Source organism: Lacerta agilis, chromosome 17 (assembly GCF_009819535.1).
Source record: "Lacerta agilis isolate rLacAgi1 chromosome 17, rLacAgi1.pri, whole genome shotgun sequence".
NCBI lineage: Eukaryota > Metazoa > Chordata > Lepidosauria > Squamata > Lacertidae > Lacerta > Lacerta agilis.
Window position 1 is genome coordinate 13,865,546 of NC_046328.1, and position 17,904 is coordinate 13,883,449.

The following is a 17,904-nucleotide window of genomic DNA, read 5'->3' on the forward strand; positions in this document are numbered from 1 at the left end:
TGATAGATCACTGGACGTCTGCGGTAGATCACTGGTGGATCATTGGCTCCCACCAAAGATGCTGAACAACTGTGGCACCCCTAAAAAAAGCTCAACATTTTACCTCCTCCCTGAAAAAACTCAACAACTTTGACATGAAACCCCACCCCCACCCCGCAAAAGGGGGTAGATCACTGACGGTTTTTAACTTTGTGAGTAGATCGCAGTCTCCTGGGAGTTGGCCATCCCTGCTATTATTAAATCTGTATTCATGCCATTTCTAAATCACCCATTGATAAAGTCTTCTGGGCAGTTTACCAAAATAAAAAAAATAATGCTAAATTACAGTACAAACCATAACAGAATCCCCGTGCAGATGTCATGGAAACATAGAAGCAGCATAAAAAAAATACCCCAGGAACCATCAAATCAGGCCTAAAGCCCAATTAAATGGACCTAGAAAACTAGCTTCATTCAAGAGCAGCCAAATGCTCAGACACCTATCTCAAATAGAGGGTATTCATTCCATCCTGTAATTGTTATCTTTTTTCATAAGTGGGGCCACTCCCTCTTGCAATTAGAAATTTGCCAGCTTCTGGGCCCCTCCCTGTAATAGTAATTATTATTGGCATCATTTATTAATTTATAGATTGCCTTTTACGTTTGTCTCAAGGTGATTTACAAACAGCTAAGATGGTAAAACAAACAACCCAGTGCTAAAAAAGTGAAAATAAGTTTAAGAGCAGTAGAAAATGCATACCTGAAGCCTTTTCAAAATTTTCTGTGGCAGATTTTAACCACACATAAAAGCTCTATTTGCAGTGATGGTAGTGGTGAAGATCCTCGTTCTTGCCATGGTCACTAAAGGTAAAAAGGTAAAAATAAAGGTAAAGGACCCCTGGATGGTTACGTCCAGTCAAAGGTGACTATGGTGTTGCAGCGCTCATCTTGCTTTCAGGACGAGGGAGCCGCCATTTGTCTAGCATGACTAAACCGCTTCTGGTGCAACGGAACACCGTGACGGAAACCAAAGCACACAGGAATGCCGTTTACCTTCCTGCCACAGCGGTACCTATTTATCTACTTGCACTGGTGTGCTTTCGAACTGCTAGGTTGGCAGAAGCTGGGACAGAGCAACGGGAGCTCACCACCGTCACATGGATTCAAACCACCGGCCTTCTGATCGGCAAGCCCAAGAGGCTCAGTGGTTTAGATCACATTGCCACCTGTGTCGCTACCATGTCACTACCACCACAGGCTCAATAATGAGCCGTAACCTAGTTTTGGTGGGATTAAGTGTTGGGCTTCCTCTGCCTGCCTTCAAGCTGCCATCTCTCTCAGATCACAGCCCTTGGCTCAGATAAGGAGCTGCTGCCCAGTCTCTGCTCAAACGGAAAGGGGGTGATAATCATGGTGGTTTGTTTGATTTAAAAACCACACATAAAACAACATAACTCACAACACATCAACTAATCTTCTTGATGCAAATAATCCAAAAATGGTTGCCGCACATTATAGAAAAGATGGGGTTAGAATTCCCTTTGGTTGCACGAATGTGGCATGTTGACTTTTCAGCCAGGACTCTTGTCCATGCTCTGAAGTACATGCCATGCTTTGATTGTCAAGTCCAAGGCAGTGTGCCATCCCATGGCTGTTTTCATATCTGCCACTGTGAGGAGGAACAATAAACGATCTGAGCAATTGGTAAACAGATTTGCAAAAGCACCATATATGCATGTAAGAGAGGATATAAGAAGTTGTGATGTGGAATTTGATGTTTTGTTGGATAAGAATAAGATTTAAGATATGTTGATTATAATTGTAAGATTAAGATTAGATGTAAGAAAGTAGATTTTACAAGGTTACAAAGTTACTAAAGAAGATTAGAAATGAACGCAGAAGAGAGGATGTGAGGAAGTCCCAAACCTAGGATTATAAAAAGGATATGGATGGATAAATAAGTGTTTTGTTGGTGTGTATTTTGTTTTGTATTTTTGTATTGTTTGTATTTGTATTTTGTGTATGCTTATTATTATTAATATCCAATAAATTCTTATTTTTTAAAAAAGTAAGATCCAGTCTCCCCACATCCCCTCCAACAGGTCCCTGGTATCATGAGGAATAGTCACAAGGGGGAATGATACAACAGGCTTCCTGAACCTCGGCCCTCCAGATGTTTTGAGAATACAATTTCCATCAACCCTGACCACTGGTCCTGCTAGCTAGGGATCATGGAAGTTGTAGGCCAAAACCATCTGGAGGGCCGAGGTTGAGGAAGCCTGTGGTACGAACTACGTCAGGGTTTCAAAGAGGATTCCCTTAATTGGGCCGATTCTCTTTTTTGAAAAAGAGAATCCCCCACCAAGCATGTTCCATTTTTCATTAGAGATTACTACTTGAAGGACCATTTCGCTGGGAAATTTTGTGTCCATAAGACAACCAAATTCTACCTCAATTAATATTTTGTATATAGTTGATTCTACACTCTTTGACGTAGCAGGAACATTGACCATGAGTTGTTCTAAAGCGGTCAACTCTCGGTCTGCCTGAATGCATGGTTTTAACAGAAAAACGATAGATTAAAATGAAACCATGACAAAGTTACATTGGGAAGAGCCAAAATCTGTTCTTTACATAGAGGAGAACCATTTCCATAAAAATTCTGGGAGTCTATATAGACCTGCTTGTTCCCAGCCTTCCCAATCCATCATATCTCCAGTTTCACAAAACGTGGGGTGATATCTAAGTAGAAGCAGGGAAGTTGCTGAATCTACCGTAAAGGTAAAGGGACCCCTGACCATTAGGTCCAGTCTCGGATGACTCTGGGGTTGCGGCGTTCATCTCGCTTTATTGGCCGAGGGAGCCAGCATACAGCTTCTGGGTCATGTGGCCAGCATGACTAAGCCGCTTCTGGCAAACCAGAGCAGCGCACAGAAACACTGTTTACCTTCCCATCGGAGCGATACCTGTTTATCTACTTGCACTTTGACGTGCTTTCAAACTGCTAGGTTGGCAGGAGCTGGGACAGAGCAACGGGAGCTCACCCCGTCGTGGGGATTCAAACTACTGACCTTCTGATCAGTAAGCCCTAGGCTCTGTGGCTTAACCCACAGCGCCACCCGCATCCCAATCCACCCGCCTCCCAATCTACCATAGCTAGTTGCGTTTTCCCCGTTTGAGTAGAGTCTAGGGTTTCAGAGCATGTGCAGAGTTCCATGCAGAATAGAGGTTGTGGGAGTTGGAGATTTTTGGTCATCCAGATGGATGGTTCCAAGGAGACAAATGAGCTGATGGGGTGCCCCAGATTTATGGGAATTTGAGACAAGTAAAAAGTGTCTTCTTAATGGAAATGGATTATTGTTTGGGTCAGGGGCAAGGGAAGTTCCACCTCTGATGTAAGAGGTAGCCAATCAAAAACGAACGTAGAGACTGTTTCTATCTCTCCAACGATTCTTTCCATCACAATGTAGATTCTGGTCAGTTGGGCCATTGTAAGAAAGGAAACAAAAACCAGATCTACCTTCCTATTCTGAGGATGCTGAATCACAGACACTCCAGGGGGTGCTGTTGGTTACCTCAGAAAATAGACTTTGTTGAGATGGAAAGAAAATAAAGTCCTGACTACGCCAAAACGGCAAAAATGACCAGGAAAATCAGAAACCATGAAGAGAGAAACTTAAATAAGGAATGGAAAATTTTTACAATTTACTTCTTAAGAGAACAATGTAAACAACTTAAAACAGGAATTGTGTAACGCTCGTGACATATCAAAAACTAAGGTAAAAATGGATTGTTTTAAGAAAAATAGAGGAAAATATATGATGCAGTGGAAAAGTTTGATAATGGAAACCATGGGGGTGGAGGGAAGTCCATTGATTCAGGGAATCCTAAATGTTATGATTAATGTTCGAATTCAAATGTATAGTGTAAAATTGAATAAGAAATAATTTAAAGGAAGGAAGGAAGGAAGGAAGGAAGGAAGGAAGGAAGGAAGACTTTGTTGCAATACTAAAACAGCATCAAAGGACAGGAGAGTCTGACAATAATAGGATTGCCAATGACACCCTGGAATTTACCTTCCCCGCCATAGTCAAGCAATGGGGATAAAAATGATCCCACTTGCCACAGAATCCTAGGTTGGCCACAGAGATTGCATCAGGACCTGGTGGGGTTGCCACCTGTCCTTTACAATATAGGGTTGTCCCGCATTTCGGTGTAAAATGCTACGTCTTGTATTGGGACTGTTTCATTCCTGTATTTCAGGTATTCTCTCCTTCGCCCTCTCTCCCAATTAAGGGATCCTTTCCAAGTACATGTGTTTGAAAGGGTCGTGTGCGAAAGGTCATGTATTTAAGCCCTGGGTAGCCAAGCACAGACAAATTTGCAAATTCATGTGTAATGTGTGTGTGTTTGTGTGACAAATTCCAGAGGGGCCATCCTGTTAGGCCGCAATAGATGATAATGGATCGCTTTGTTACCGGTAAATAATTTTTATTAATTTTCATTTACAAAAGTCCAATATAAGCCATATTATATCAATACCAAATGGCAATACCAATTCAAATACGAATCAGTCACATAGCCAGTTATAAAATTTACATGTCCCCCCCCCCATGTGCTGTGCTTCAAGGTCTACTGATTCCCTTTAATTCTGCCTCCAAACTATTGCTCAATCCAAATACAATCTACGCTTGATAAAATCCCTTACACCACAGCTACAATGATTTGACTTCAATTCGTATTAACACATTTTGTATTTTATAAATTTGCTAGTGAAGTTCTCCTTTCTTCTTCCTGTGTGAGGTATGAATTTTAATCAATTGTTCCTTTATGTCTTCATCAAATATGATGTCCATCTTAATTAATCCTGGTCTCCATTGTGCCTTACGGCGTTGTTGACTCAGTGTCCCTCTAGAGCAGGGGTCAGCAAACTTTTTCAGCAGGGGGCCGGTCCACTGTCCCTCAGACCTTGTGGGGGCCGGACTATATTTTGAAAAAAAAAATATGAACAATTCCTATGCCCCACAAATAACCCAGAGATGCATTTTAAATAAAAGGACACATTCTACTCATGTAAAAACACCAGGCAGGTCCCACAAATAACCCAGAGATGCATTTTAAATAAAAGGACACATTCTACTCATGTAAAAACATGCTGATTCCCGGACCGTCCGCGGGCTGGATTTAGAAGGTAATTGGGCCGCATCCGGCCCCCGGGTCCTAGTTTGGGGACCCCTGCTCTAGAGAGATCTGTCTTCTTTTGCTGTTCAGCTCCTCTGATTGCAACTGTAAAATTCCATCACCATTAATTTCAATCCCAGACTGGGAGTTGCCTCGCGTCCTGCTGTAATGTATTGCTTTGAAGTCACTTCAGCACCAGACGAAGGGGGGGGGTGGATCGTCCCCCCCACCGTCCCGCCTGTATTTTGCCAGAACAAAGGTGGTGACCCTAACCTGGAACAGGAGGTCATATGACAAAAGAGTTAATGCTGTGGGGTGGAGAGTTAATGAGAAAGGTGCTCTTTAGTTGAAATAGCCAACGAAGGATGCCCCATGAATATGAGAGGCAGGAGGTGTGCAACCATGTTGGAAGCAACGTGTCAGTGCTCAGAGGGATACCTGGACACACACACACACACACACACACACACCCCTGTGCATCGGCTGCCCAACACATTCTCAGGCCTAGAAGCCTCACCCCTTTCTTGGATTGGTCCGAACGCAGTTGGCCGAAATGCAGTTTAACCCCAGTGCTCTGAAACGAATCAAATGTCATAACACGCAGGATCAAACATTAACCTCAGGCCATTTGGTGGCAGGCCAAACCAAATAGGATGAAGAAAGAGGAACACCGGGGGCCGTCCGCCCACCTTGTGAGGTAGCAGCGGTAGCCAGCGGCAGAGGAGGGACCCGGAGGAAGCCTCTCCAGCAGAGATGGGCAGCAGCTCCCTTTGGGACTTGGTGAGTGAGGTTTGAGGGAAATTTATTTATTTTATTATTGGTTTACTCATGTCCAACCTTTAATCACCACTCACCGGAGCAGGGCCCATTCTAAGAACTTTCAGATCACACACAAGCTGGGCACCGGAGTTCTCTAGTTTGTTCGGTTTGTTAAGGTACCTGGAGCACCGATGTGTGAACTCAAATATATTTTGCCCATCTTGGGGAGAAATGTGTGTAATGTCACAGTAGGACCTCCCGGCAAGCTAGGGGTGAGTCTGCTCCCCCCCCCCACTTCCTGCATTCTTAAGGCACCTGTTTCGACCACGTCTGTGAAAGACCTGGGGGTGCACCAAGCCCTCCCACCAAGACGTTTCCATCGCAGGACAACCTTGTAAAAAGCACAACTCCGCAGATTATGGGTGAGGACAAAGTCAAAAGGCTACTTTGACCAGTTCTCAGTAGAGACAGAGCAGGATCATCTTTCTGTCTCTGTTCCAAAGGCATCACATGGTAAACCGGAGTTTAGAATGAATTCTCACCTAGATATTTGCTCTCTTTCACCTTCCCATTTAACGTGGTGAATCATGTGCTGTCAAGATTGTGCTGCAAAGACCTTCCTTGCACTGGGTGAGTCACCCCACACCACCCCCCAATTGCCATTCACCTACCCCCCGCAGTTTATGCTCAGGTCTGGTTTATTTTTCTGCCCTGGGGAGTGTTGAGGATGGATGTCTTTGTCTCCCCAGGTTCAGCACCAGAGGCTCCTCCTCATGATGCTCGTCCTAGGAATTGGTGGCTCCCTCCAGGCTGGCTTTCAAGGGTCTATGATCACCTACACCTCTGTGGTAAGCAGCAAAGGGGAAACCTCTTCCGGTGGTTGGTGGAAACTGCAAGAGACGCTCCCCCAGAATTGCTCCTCCAAGATGCTTCCTTTGCCAGAGACTCCCCAAAAAACAGACACGGATATTCTTACTCCAAACCAGTGGGTCTCCAGCTGGTTTTGGACTACAGTTCCCATCATCCCTAGCCACTGGTCATGCTGGTTAGGGATGATGGGAGTTGTAGTCCAAAAACAACTAGTCACCCAACTAGTTTGGGAAACTCTGCTGCATACCCTGAAAAGGAGCGTGAAAGGGGGGCAGAGAATGGGCCCCAAGTAGCCCTACACCAGCTTTGGTCAAGCACCACAAGGAACAAATCCGTTTGGCTGCTGGAGTTGACTTTTCCCTCCACGCAATGACTAGATGTGTGATCTTATATTATTGCAGGCCACACTCTCCTTTTCCCAATTTGCTTCTCGTTCAGCTCCCTCCACCTCCAAAACTACTGGCTTTTCACAGCATCTTCTGGTTAACAGGGTTTCCTCTTTTTTGCAGCATGTGAAAACGTTCATCAATGAGAGCTGGCTGGAGCGGTTTGGCATGCCCATCCACCCCGAAAGCCTCACATTGTTCTGGGCCTCGATTGTGTCCATCTTTTCCTTAGGGGGCCTCCTGGGCACTACGGCCAGCGGGTACATGACAACAAAGTTCGGGAAGTAGGTATAAGTTTGAAACAAGCTGCTTCTGGGAAGCGAGTTCAAGCCACAAAATGGTGTGCTGGGAATGAGCTGGCCAGGGCTCTGCTGGGAAGAGGATTGGGCCTTGAAGGCACCAGAGTCGAGGCCCAAAGCACATCCCAGTTTTCAGCTGGCCAGAGATGGATGGACTGACCTGGTCAGAATATTCTTGCTTCTGATGGCCAGGAGACGAATTCTTCATGCTGAAAAACTAAAGGGAAATTCCAGCAAAGCACCTGTGTGCATCGTAGTTGGAGAACCAGGGGTTGGTTGGTGAAACCAGCCCCCGCTGGGGGTGCAAGCCCAGGAGAGCCGCAAAAATCACCAGGCAGACTATGGAGCGTATGATGTATATTAGGGGTGCCATATTTCAAAATGTGAAAATCCAGACACAAAGTTTTTGAGCCTTTGTTTGTTTTGGTTTTGCCAAAATCTCAAAAAAATAAATAAATAAATAATTGAGCTACATTTAAGGAATTTCACCAAAAGCTACACTTCCGATATGTCTGGATTTTCCTGGGCATATCAGCAATTTCTGCCCAGACACTGTTTCTGACGGCCAAATTCCACATGTATGGCAATGGATGTGTGTGTGTGTTGTGCCGCTGCTGCTGTTCTGGTGAGATCTAATGCAGGAGAAGCTACCCGTCCTTCTCTCATTGTGGCGCAAAGGCATGACATTTTTTCTGCTCTTCTTGTGTGGTGCTCTGTAGATGGTATGCTTAGTGTTAAGGTTTAGACTTATTGTAAGTTTAAGTTAAGTCTGCCGAAACTGGATTTCTTATGGACAGTGCCAATCCTGAACTTACTGGATTTGTGACCATTTGCCTTCAGTAGCAGTAAAGCTCTGCTGGGTGAAATTTTCATCGCCTCTGGTCTATTTTTGGGAAATCCTGCAACGTGTTTAAGTTTTTACTCTGCTAACTATACGTCGGAATCTGCTCTGGATCAATATTGAGTAGAATTCCATGACACCGCTACCCCTCACGGCTTCCTCCACCCTTGTGCCAACAGAAAGAAATGCCTCTTGGGCGCCAACCTCATCATGCTGTCAGGGGCCATCATTATGGGCATCAGCAAGGTGGCCGACTCCTTTGAGATGATCCTGGCAGGTCGCTTCCTGTGTGGCATCAGCACTGGTAAGTGCTGTCCTCCTCCCAGCTGCTCTGGGCTCACTGGCAGGGCTGGGTACCTGAGTGAAGAACTATGGAGAAAGTGGACCAGCCTGCTCCCAAGTCTCGGTCCCTTGCAGCCTCTTCCCCTCCACTTCCAGGTCCCCACACAGTTGGTGTTGTGGTTTAAACCACTGAGCCTCTTGGAGTTGCCGATCAAAAGATCGGCGGTTTGAATCCCCGCGACGGAGTGAGCTCCCGTTCCTCTGTCCCAGCTCCTGCCAACCTAGCAGTTCGAAAGCACGCCAGTGCAAGTAGATAAATAGGTGTCGCTGTGGCGGGAAGGTAAACGGCATTTCCGTGAGCTCTGGTTTCCGTCACGGTGTCCCATTGCGCCAGAAGCGGTTTAGTCCTGCTGGCCACATGACCCAGAAAGCTTTCTGTGGACAAACGCCGGCTCCCTTGGCCTGAAAGCAAGATGAGCACCACAACCCCATAGTCGCCTTTGACTGGACTTAACTGTCCAGGGGTCCCTTGCCTTTACCTTTTACCCCACTTGTCCCCAGTTTCTCCTTGTCCTGTTCCAGGGTGCCAGGGATAGGTTTCAACAGCAGCAATTCCACACAGGGTAAAGGGCTTTGCTCAGTGGTAGAGCCCCTGCCTTGTTTGCAGAAGGTCCCAGGTTCAATTCCCCCAACGGCATCTCTAGGTAATTTGAGTTTTGCATCCTGTTTTTCCGAAAACAGACATTGAGCTCCGAGCTCAACAACAATCTCAAAGCCATTAAAAGTAACAAGCATTGCCGTCACCATAATATCAACCCCAGCAGTGTGTAAATAAAACCAACAGCAGCAGCAAAAATCCATCCAAACGATCGATGCAATTCAGTGAAGCCATCGCAATTCGAAATGTCCGAAGCCCTGGAGAGAGCATTGCCAGTCAGGATAGACAATACTGAACAAGGTGGACTGATGGCCTGGTTTGGTATAAGGCAGCTTCTTCTGGACAATGTCTCTCAGATGATTTTGGGGTCTCTAAAGTCTCTTCCTCTCTCTGCCTTCACGTCCAGGTTTCTGTGTCCTTCTCCACCCTCAGTATGTCGGGGAAATTTCCCCCAAGAAGCTCCGTGGATTTGCAAATTCAACTGCCTCCATCTTCTGGAGCCTGGGGAAAGTCCTGGGTCAGGTGATGGGGCAAAGGTAGGATCCTGTAGTGCTTATCTACCTGTTCAGGTGCTTCCTATCCCAACCACACAACAAAGTCTCTCTCTCTCTCTCTCTCTCTCTCTGAGATGGGTCTTCTGAGCATCCTGCCCCAACCTCAGATGACAGCCAGCACATGCTAGTTCAATCACCAGCCCGTATTGGCTAGCGCCAGTGCTGCATGCACTCCTGGTTTTAAACCACTCCAGGTTTTGCTGCTCCTTTGTAGTGACACACAAAGTGCCTCCCAGCTTTCTGAAGGGATGGGTGTCTTCTGGTTTGCTTTTCCCAGAGAGTTCCTAGGAAACGCTTCGCTGTGGCCGCTGCTGCTGGCCTCCCATGGCGTGACTGCCTTGCTCCAGCTGCTGACTCTGCCCTTCTTCCCTGAGTCCCCGCCTCACCTGTTCCTGAACAAAGGGGATGAGGAAGGATGCCTGAAAGGTAACTGGGTGCTCTCTAGGCAGCTAGAAATGGTTAGATTACAGAATAGCCTCCCTCAAGCATACTTGGGTACAAGGAACTTTGTGGGTTTCGAAAGAGATATTCATCCCATTGACTGTATTTAATTATTTTATCTGGCATGTTGGCTGTGACACATGATAGTTAGATGCTAGTGGTGGGGGAGCTGAATCACAGACACCCCCCACTGCCCTTGGAGATAATTGAGGAGTGGGTTTTCCCTTCATTTTCAGGGTGTGTACAACTTACATGTGGCTGCAAAACATGTTTTCTAAGTCAGATTGCCTTCCCACCCCTGTTCCATTATTTTATTTGCCTTCTCTTCTCCTGTGGGATGTAGAATAATAATAATAATAATAATAATAATAATAATAATAATAATAATAATAATAATAATAATAATTTGTTATTTATACCCCACCCATCTGGTCTGGGCGGTTCCCAACAGAATATTAAAAACACAATAAAACACCAAACATTAAAAACTTCCCTAAACAGGGCTGCCTTCAGATGTCTTCTAAAAGACAGGTTGTTGTTTACTTTCTTGACATCTGATGAGAGGGCGTTCCAGAGGGTGGGCGCCACTACCGAAAAGGCCCTCTGCCTGGTTCCTTGTAACATCACTTCTCACAGGGAAGGAACCGCCAGAAGGCCCTTGGAGCTGGACCTCAGTGTCCGGGCTGAACGATGGGGGTGGGGATGCTCCTTCAGGTATACTGGGCTGAGGCCGTTTAGGGCTTTAAAGGTCAGCACCAACACTTTGAATTGTGCTCGAAAACGTACTGGGAGCCAATGTAGGTCCTTCAGGACTGGTGTTACATGAGCTTGGCTCATTTGCTTCAGTTGTCCAAATTGCTTTTGTGTGCCTCACATTGCTCAAGAGCTCCCTTTCAGTTCTGCCGTAGTTCCAAACTGGATCGTGTCGGTTCCCTTCACAAAGCAAGGCTGGCCCTGGAGGAGACATGGCTGGGGTTGTGGGAGCTTGAGAATCCCACTTACCTGCAGAAAGTTCGACGAGAACTTGCCTGCAGCCGGGCCTCAAAGGCTCTGTGATAGTTGTAGCTAGAGCCTTTCCCATGTGTCGCTTGGCTCCCACACAGCGGGAAGAATGGTGTGAGGGCCTCTGTTTTCTCTGCCTTAACAGCCATGAAGACCCTCTGGGGACGAGGGCCTCACCAGGTGGAGCTGGACGACCTGAGGAAACAGCAGTCTGCCTTGTGGAGCACCAAGAGTGTCTTGGAAGTGATGAAGGATCCGGCCCTGCGCCGGCAGCTGTATGTCCTTTTCCTGTTGGCTGTGACTCTACAGCTGACCGGCATCCACACAGTTGAGTTTCACATGCATGTTGTTGTGTGAAAAGTGAGCTCAGAGAAAAGGAGCTGGGTGTGTGTGTGTGTGTGTGTGTGTGGAATCCAAATATTTAAATTGAGATACAGGTAGGTAGCTGTGTTGGTCTGTCATAGTCAAAACAAAACAAAATTAAAAATTCCTTCCTTCCAGTAGCTGGAAGGAATTTTTTATTTTGTTTTGTTTTAAATTGAGATATTTCTCCCCAATGAGATGAGCTGCTTCAGATTAAGGGCTCATCCACACTTACCTTTCCTCTGTACTTTCCAGGCACAGGGTTGGGCTTTCTGTGGGAATGTTCAGGGATGCAGGAGAGGATAGATTGTTTAATTATATCCTATCCCAACTTGTGTTACGAGTTCTGCAATTTAGCAGAGTTACATTCCCTTTTTAAATTTACACAGCGGATGCGTTGCTCAGGCTCGCTAAAGCCTCTATAATAACTGTCCTGCTGTTTTCCCCTTATTCCCTCCTAAAAGATAAGTCACGACACAGTCTTCTATAAAAGTATAAAAAGAGTTTACTTACATTCTGTTCACAATAGGATTCCAGAAGGCAGACTTAGCTTAGAAAAGTAACATACACTTGGAGACTACTCCATAGAGATAGCTCCTTTTGTCCTCTCTTGGCTGGAAGAGAGCATCTTTGGCTAATCAGGTGATGCTTCCTCGTCGAAATGTACTGGTAGTCAAGAGAAGAGAGAGATGGCGGCCAGTGGAAACTCAGTTTTCAAACGTCTCAGCTGCCAAACGATTTGGAAGCTGAATGTCAAAAACCTGGAAGGCTTCCATTTTCGAACATGCCTTGGAAGTCGAATGGCTTCTGTGGAACATTTTTACATTTTCACCATTCACTTTGCCGGCAGCCCTTTGATTTTCGGTTTTCAAATGTTTCAGAAGTCAAACAGACTGTGTTCAAAAAGTGAGGTTCCACCGTATAACAAAAGTGGGGGAACGCTATGCAAAATCGCAAAGAATTTTTTTGCTCTCTTCTCTATTGCCATCTGGTGTTGCGCGTTTATTATAACGCATTCAAAATGCTGTTTTTGAACTAATGAAGCTGAGTCCCAGGTTAGCTCCTCCTCAACTGTTCATTTTCTTTCTGCGGAAGTCCTGCTTTCTCCCGAAATGTGTCCCAAACACCGTCACTTGATCGACAAATTAACTTCCCTTCCTACACGAGTGAGGATGGGTCTAGAGGTGTCCAGGGACCACCACTGACCCTCCTACTTCCCTCCCCAGAAGGATCTCTGCAGGCAGAGTTGTTTCCCCTGATGGGCCCCCTTCTCAATGTCTCCCCCCTTCTCCAGATTTACAGTTACACGTTTGAAGTCCTGCAGACAGTTGGTTTCGACAACGACCACATCCCGGCCTTGTCTTTGGGGATCAGCCTCAGCGAGCTCCTCTCTGCCGTCTTCTGTGTGAGTGAGGGTGCTTGGGGAGGGCGCCCTAGGCAGGGCAGGAGAGCCACACCCTTTATAACCCCAGGCATGGGGGCAGGGTGAACCCGGCCCCCCAGGTCTCTCAGCCTGGCCCTCGGGAATATGCATGTCGCAGGGAATTGCATTGTGGGGACACTGACATCAGACCTAGGCTGACCAAGTCCAGATGTGGAGCCCAAGCACTCCTGCTAGGCCTCTCCCCAAAAGCCCCTCGGGGGGGGGGCAGTGCTAGAACTAAGTGGGGGGCCCTGGCACTTGCCTGCATTTGCCCCCTGCCAGGACTTGGTGGAGCACTCAGAAGCCGGTTCAGATCCCTTTGTGTCCTTTCTGTCCCCAGAGTGTCATCATTGAGCGTTTCGGAAGAAGGGTACTGCTCTGGGGAGGTTATGGGCTGATGGCCACAGTGCTGGTTGGCGTCACACTGACCATCTCCCTGCAGGTAAGAAGGCCAAAAAAATGGGGGTCAGGGTGTTTCCCTGTCAGCCCCTCACCTAAGATGTGGCCAGCGGTTGTCTCTGACCAAAGCAGCTGCAAGTGACCCCAGCGCCTGGCTCAGAGTAGGGGAGGGTGAGGCTGGGACTGCTGTAAGAACTTGGTTCCTGAGGTTGGTGGCCGGGAGCCCACAGGATCTGAGCCCAGAGGTTGGTGGTCAGGAGCCCAGATGCCTCATGAAAAGCCAGATTCACGGAGGGTGTGTTTGGGTGTGGGTCAAGCATCTCTGCTGCACCTAAGGAAAGGAGAGAGGCACACACTCCTTCAACCTGCGCCCAGGGGGAACCTCAACTCTCACGAATGAAAATGTGCTTTCATTTCAGCATTCCTTCTCCTGGATGCCCTACTGCAGCCTTGCGCTGATATTCTGCTTTGTGATCTGTTTTGGAGCCGGCCCAGGTCAGTGATGGGGCACTTGTTCATATCGATAGGCAGTTTTTCCACCCAAAGCCCCTCAAAATGAGGCACTCGTGCCTGGAGAAACTTGTGGACTCATTAACTTTAAAAAACTGACTCATTAACTTTTTAAAAAAATATGCATTCTTTGATTTCATTTGATAGGATGGCAGTAGGGAGACAAATAAGCAAAGTGCCCTAAAAGATTATCCAAATCTGGCTTCATTTTCAGTTTTAGGGCATCGAGCCAATCAAGGTTTCAGAAATTCTTGGTGAAGCACATGACTATTTCTCAGGCTACTGTGCATTTCACACCATAAAGGTGTCTGTAAAACCTCCCTAAAAATATTGCATTCCTTCTATATCTAATGGTGAGCTGCCAATTCATCCTAAACATTTAACTTCACATTCTGCAGCTTATTATTGTTATCATTATTATTATTATCTAGCTTTAGTGTTGTTTTAAATTAGCTGTGCAGTCTTGATATTTGTCCGGAATCTATTGATCTTCTCATAGACTGTAATACCGGTATATTGTGGGTTGTCCCTTTGCACTAGAACATAAAATTGCAGCAAACAGATTGTATCCAGGTGGTTCTGCTTTGGCTTTGCACAGCTGCAGCCAGGATTGGACCTCCTACCCAATTTCTTGGGCTCACTCATGCAGCCTAGGGAGCCTCAGCATGATATTGGCTGCTTTCTTTCTTTTCTCCCCCCCCCCCTGCCCACCAATCACTGCTGAGTGCAATCAGCAGTAACCTCAGGAAGACAGAAGCCCACGCTTAGAGGGCAGGGCTTGGGGATGGTGCCAGCTGATGAGCCGTCCACTGCCTGTCTCAAACCGCCCCCCCCCCCCAGGCCCAACACCTTCATCTCCATCACCAACAACAGGGCTGCATTTTCACTTCCCATGTTCTGAGTGTCACAAACCCTGTGGCAGGCATGAGTACAGTGTCTGTTCCAAGCCACTTGGCCACTGCTGGGGCATGGGAAACGGTGGGAGAGGCTCCCTTGGGTGCTCTTTGCAGCATCATTTTCTAGCCCAGTGGTGGCAGCAGCAGGAGCGGCCCTGACCTCTGCTTCCCTCCGCAGCCGGGGCTGGGGCGTCTGTGAGGATGGAGATTTTTGACCAGTCCTCCAGGTCGTCGTCCTACGTGATCAGCGGAGTCTTAAACTGGATCGGATTCTTCGTGATAGGAATGGTGTTCCCATTTGTTGTGGTAAGCGAGACTTCTCCTGATGGTTCCATTCCCCTCCCCGCCCCAGTATCCTGCTTCCGCTGCGGGAAGGTGGCAGAGAAGGTGCCGCAGCGCTGCATCAATTTGCTGAAAGAGGTTTGCAGGGTGGTGCGAAGTTGTCATTGCAAAGGCTGGGAACTGTAGGGTCTGTATGGAGATCACCCAAGAAGCAAAGTATCCGTGGAAGGAACTGATCCAGGCATGCCTTATAATTCTGTGGGGTCGGGGTTTGTCTGTTCCCCCCCCCTCCCTTCTCCAGGAACGCATTCATCAGTTCAGCTTCCTCATCTTCATGGGCACTCTCTACGTTTCCGCAGTCGTAATTTACTTCATCCTGCCGGAGACCAAGGGGAAATCGATCCTCGAAATCCGAGAAGAGTTTGATAAACTCAATTTTAAGAAGAAGAAGCAGCCCCTCGGGTCAGAAACAAGCTTCGCAGGAGACCCTGTGCTCTGCACCAAGCTATGACGGAGCTCTCAGGGATAAGGAGGTCAGAAGAACTCTGCAAGTGAATCAGGCCCACTTAGCCCCAGCTTCCTGCTCCTAGTCTAGATGCCCGCAACCAGGCCCTGAGTCCATCCGCCTTGCCTGCTGGTGCTCCCCAGCCACTGGCTTTCCCTTCAGAGGCAAACTGCCCTTGTGCCTGCTTAGAAGCGAAGCCTCAAAAAGGTGTGGGGAGAGATTCATAATTATGAACAGTAGCGGAACAAAACCCGATCACTGACACCAGTGAGACGGACAGTCATGACAGGCGGAGCCTTGCCAGGAATGGCCCCTAGGTTAGGAGTCTGCTCCTGCCAGGGACGGCTGCCACCGCCTCCGCCTCCTCCTCCTCCTCCTCCTCCTCCTCTGCCTCTAGGCTGCTTTTGGCTCAGCTGTGGGATTCAGAAAGCAGCTGACTCTGCTGCCGTTTCAGACTGGTTTGGGGCCGATTGCTTTTATTGCAGGTTTCTAGCTGGTTGGCAAGATCCTGATCCATTTTATTAGCTGGAAAATTTTGCTCCGTTTCCCTGACTTTTGTGATATGTTGTCCCTGTTATTTTATCATGCTTCGGAAGCGGTTGTACTGTGCTGGGAAGGACAATGTTCTAGAAAGCAATTTAGAGGACTCTTAAGGGGAAATAAACAAACAAACAAACAAATAAACCAACTCCGGATCATTTATGAGCAAGTTTATAAGTCTAATGCAGAGCCTAGTGGGGGCACAACTCTGCTGAGCAAAGGGTCCGTTCATTTCTGCTCTCTGCTGCCTCTTCTTTTAGCTAGCCACCCCTCCATAAGAGGACTGGCCCTCTCCTCCCACAGGGGCTAATATTCCTTTCCTGGGCAAGGGGTTGGGGTGGGTGGCGTTTGGAGTCCATCGATCGACACAAGGTGAAATACCAGTTTTGCTGGAGTCTCTAGGGAAGTCAAATCAACCTGGTGATCGATTGGAGCTTGTTGGGCTGAAGCTAATGAAAATAACTTCAAAAGAGCCTAATGCAAAGTTCTGCTTCAGGCAAAATTATTATTATTATTATTATTATTATTATTATTATTATTATTATTATTATTTACCCCACCCATCTGGCTGGGTTTTCCCAGCCACTCTGGGCAGCTCCCAACAGAACATTATAACATGATCAAACATTAAAAAGTTCCCTAAACAGGGCTGCCTTCAGATGTCTTCGAAATGTCAGATCGTTGTTTATTTCCTTGACATCTGATGGGAGGGCGTTCCACAAGGTGGGTGACACTACCGAGAAGGCCCTCTGCCTGGTTCCCTGTAACCTCACTTCTCGCAGTGAGGGAACCACCAGAAGGTCCTCAGCGCTGGACCTCGGGGTCTAGGCTGAAATATGGGGGTGGAGATGCTCCTTCAGGTATACTGAGTATTTGCAGGCAGGGGGAGCTTGGGTGAGACAGTTGAGGCTCATCCACACTGACATTTGCCCTGTGATTTCTAGTCACAAATTTGAGGGGTTTTTCTTTTGCCCTGCAACGTCATACCCTGCAACTGTCCCAATTTTCCCAGGACATCCCGAAATTACAGAAGTCGGGGGTTTTTTTTGCAGATGGTTGTTTGTTCTGATTCAGCAGTAAACAGCAGGTTCCCCCAGGAAAAGCTGTGGGACAAAGCTGAAACCTCTCAGATCCATGACTAGGACTCCTGGGACAAAAGGGAAGTGTGGCTGAGTCCTTGATTTGGCAGCAGAGCACCAACGGTCCATTTACAACTACAGTGGTACCTTGGTTCTCAAACACCTTGGTGCTCAAACAACTTGAAAGCCAAACACTGCAAACATGGAAGTAAGTGTTCTGGTTTGCAAACATTTTTCGGAAGCCGAATGTGCTCCGTTTTGAGTGCCACACTTCCGTTTTGAGTGTTCCGCTTCCGATTTGAGTGTTACGCTGAGGCCTGTCTGTTTTTGCTATTTATTTTGCATTTTTGTTTCTGCGGCTCTTTTTTGTTTTTGTTTTTGTGACAGTGTGGAACCGAGTTCAGCTACTGATTGATTGATTGATTGATTGTGTGACTGCGGTACATTGTATATTGTTTTCATTTTATGGATCAATGGTCTCTTTAGATAGCAAAAATTCATGTTAAATTGCTGTTTTAGGGGTTGTTTTTAAAAGTCTGGAGCGGATTAATCCATTTTGCATTACTTTCTATGGGAAAGCGCGCCTTGGTTTTGGAATGCTTTGGTTTTGGAACAGACTTCCGAAACGGATTAAGTTTGAGAACCAAGGTACCAC

General features: G+C 47.0%; 1 protein-coding gene across 1 annotated transcript; it reads left to right on the plus strand.

Annotated features, from left to right (window-relative positions):
* The first annotated feature begins 5,839 nt into the window (after positions 1 to 5,839).
* Positions 5,840 to 15,988, plus strand: LOC117061710 (solute carrier family 2, facilitated glucose transporter member 11-like). The gene is made up of 12 exons (XM_033174650.1): positions 5,840 to 5,940; positions 6,669 to 6,767; positions 7,299 to 7,459; positions 8,495 to 8,619; positions 9,662 to 9,791; positions 10,087 to 10,235; positions 11,398 to 11,579; positions 12,910 to 13,020; positions 13,379 to 13,480; positions 13,857 to 13,932; positions 15,022 to 15,149; positions 15,427 to 15,988. Exons 1-12 carry the CDS (start codon positions 5,914 to 5,916, stop codon positions 15,634 to 15,636), a joined length of 1,500 nt encoding a protein of 499 aa, XP_033030541.1. The 5' UTR covers positions 5,840 to 5,913; the 3' UTR covers positions 15,637 to 15,988.
* The last annotated feature ends 1,916 nt before the right edge of the window (positions 15,989 to 17,904 follow it).

Excerpts from the sequence above, each read along its gene's own strand:
- LOC117061710 (XM_033174650.1), top strand. The coding sequence starts at position 5,914 with ATGGGCAGCAGCTCCCTTTGGGACTTG. Across the intron at positions 8,620-9,661 it reads CCTGTGTGGCATCAGCACTG|GTTTCTGTGTCCTTCTCCAC; the intron begins GTAAGTGCTGTC and ends CTTCACGTCCAG. Across the intron at positions 11,580-12,909 it reads AGCTGACCGGCATCCACACA|ATTTACAGTTACACGTTTGA; the intron begins GTTGAGTTTCAC and ends CCCCTTCTCCAG.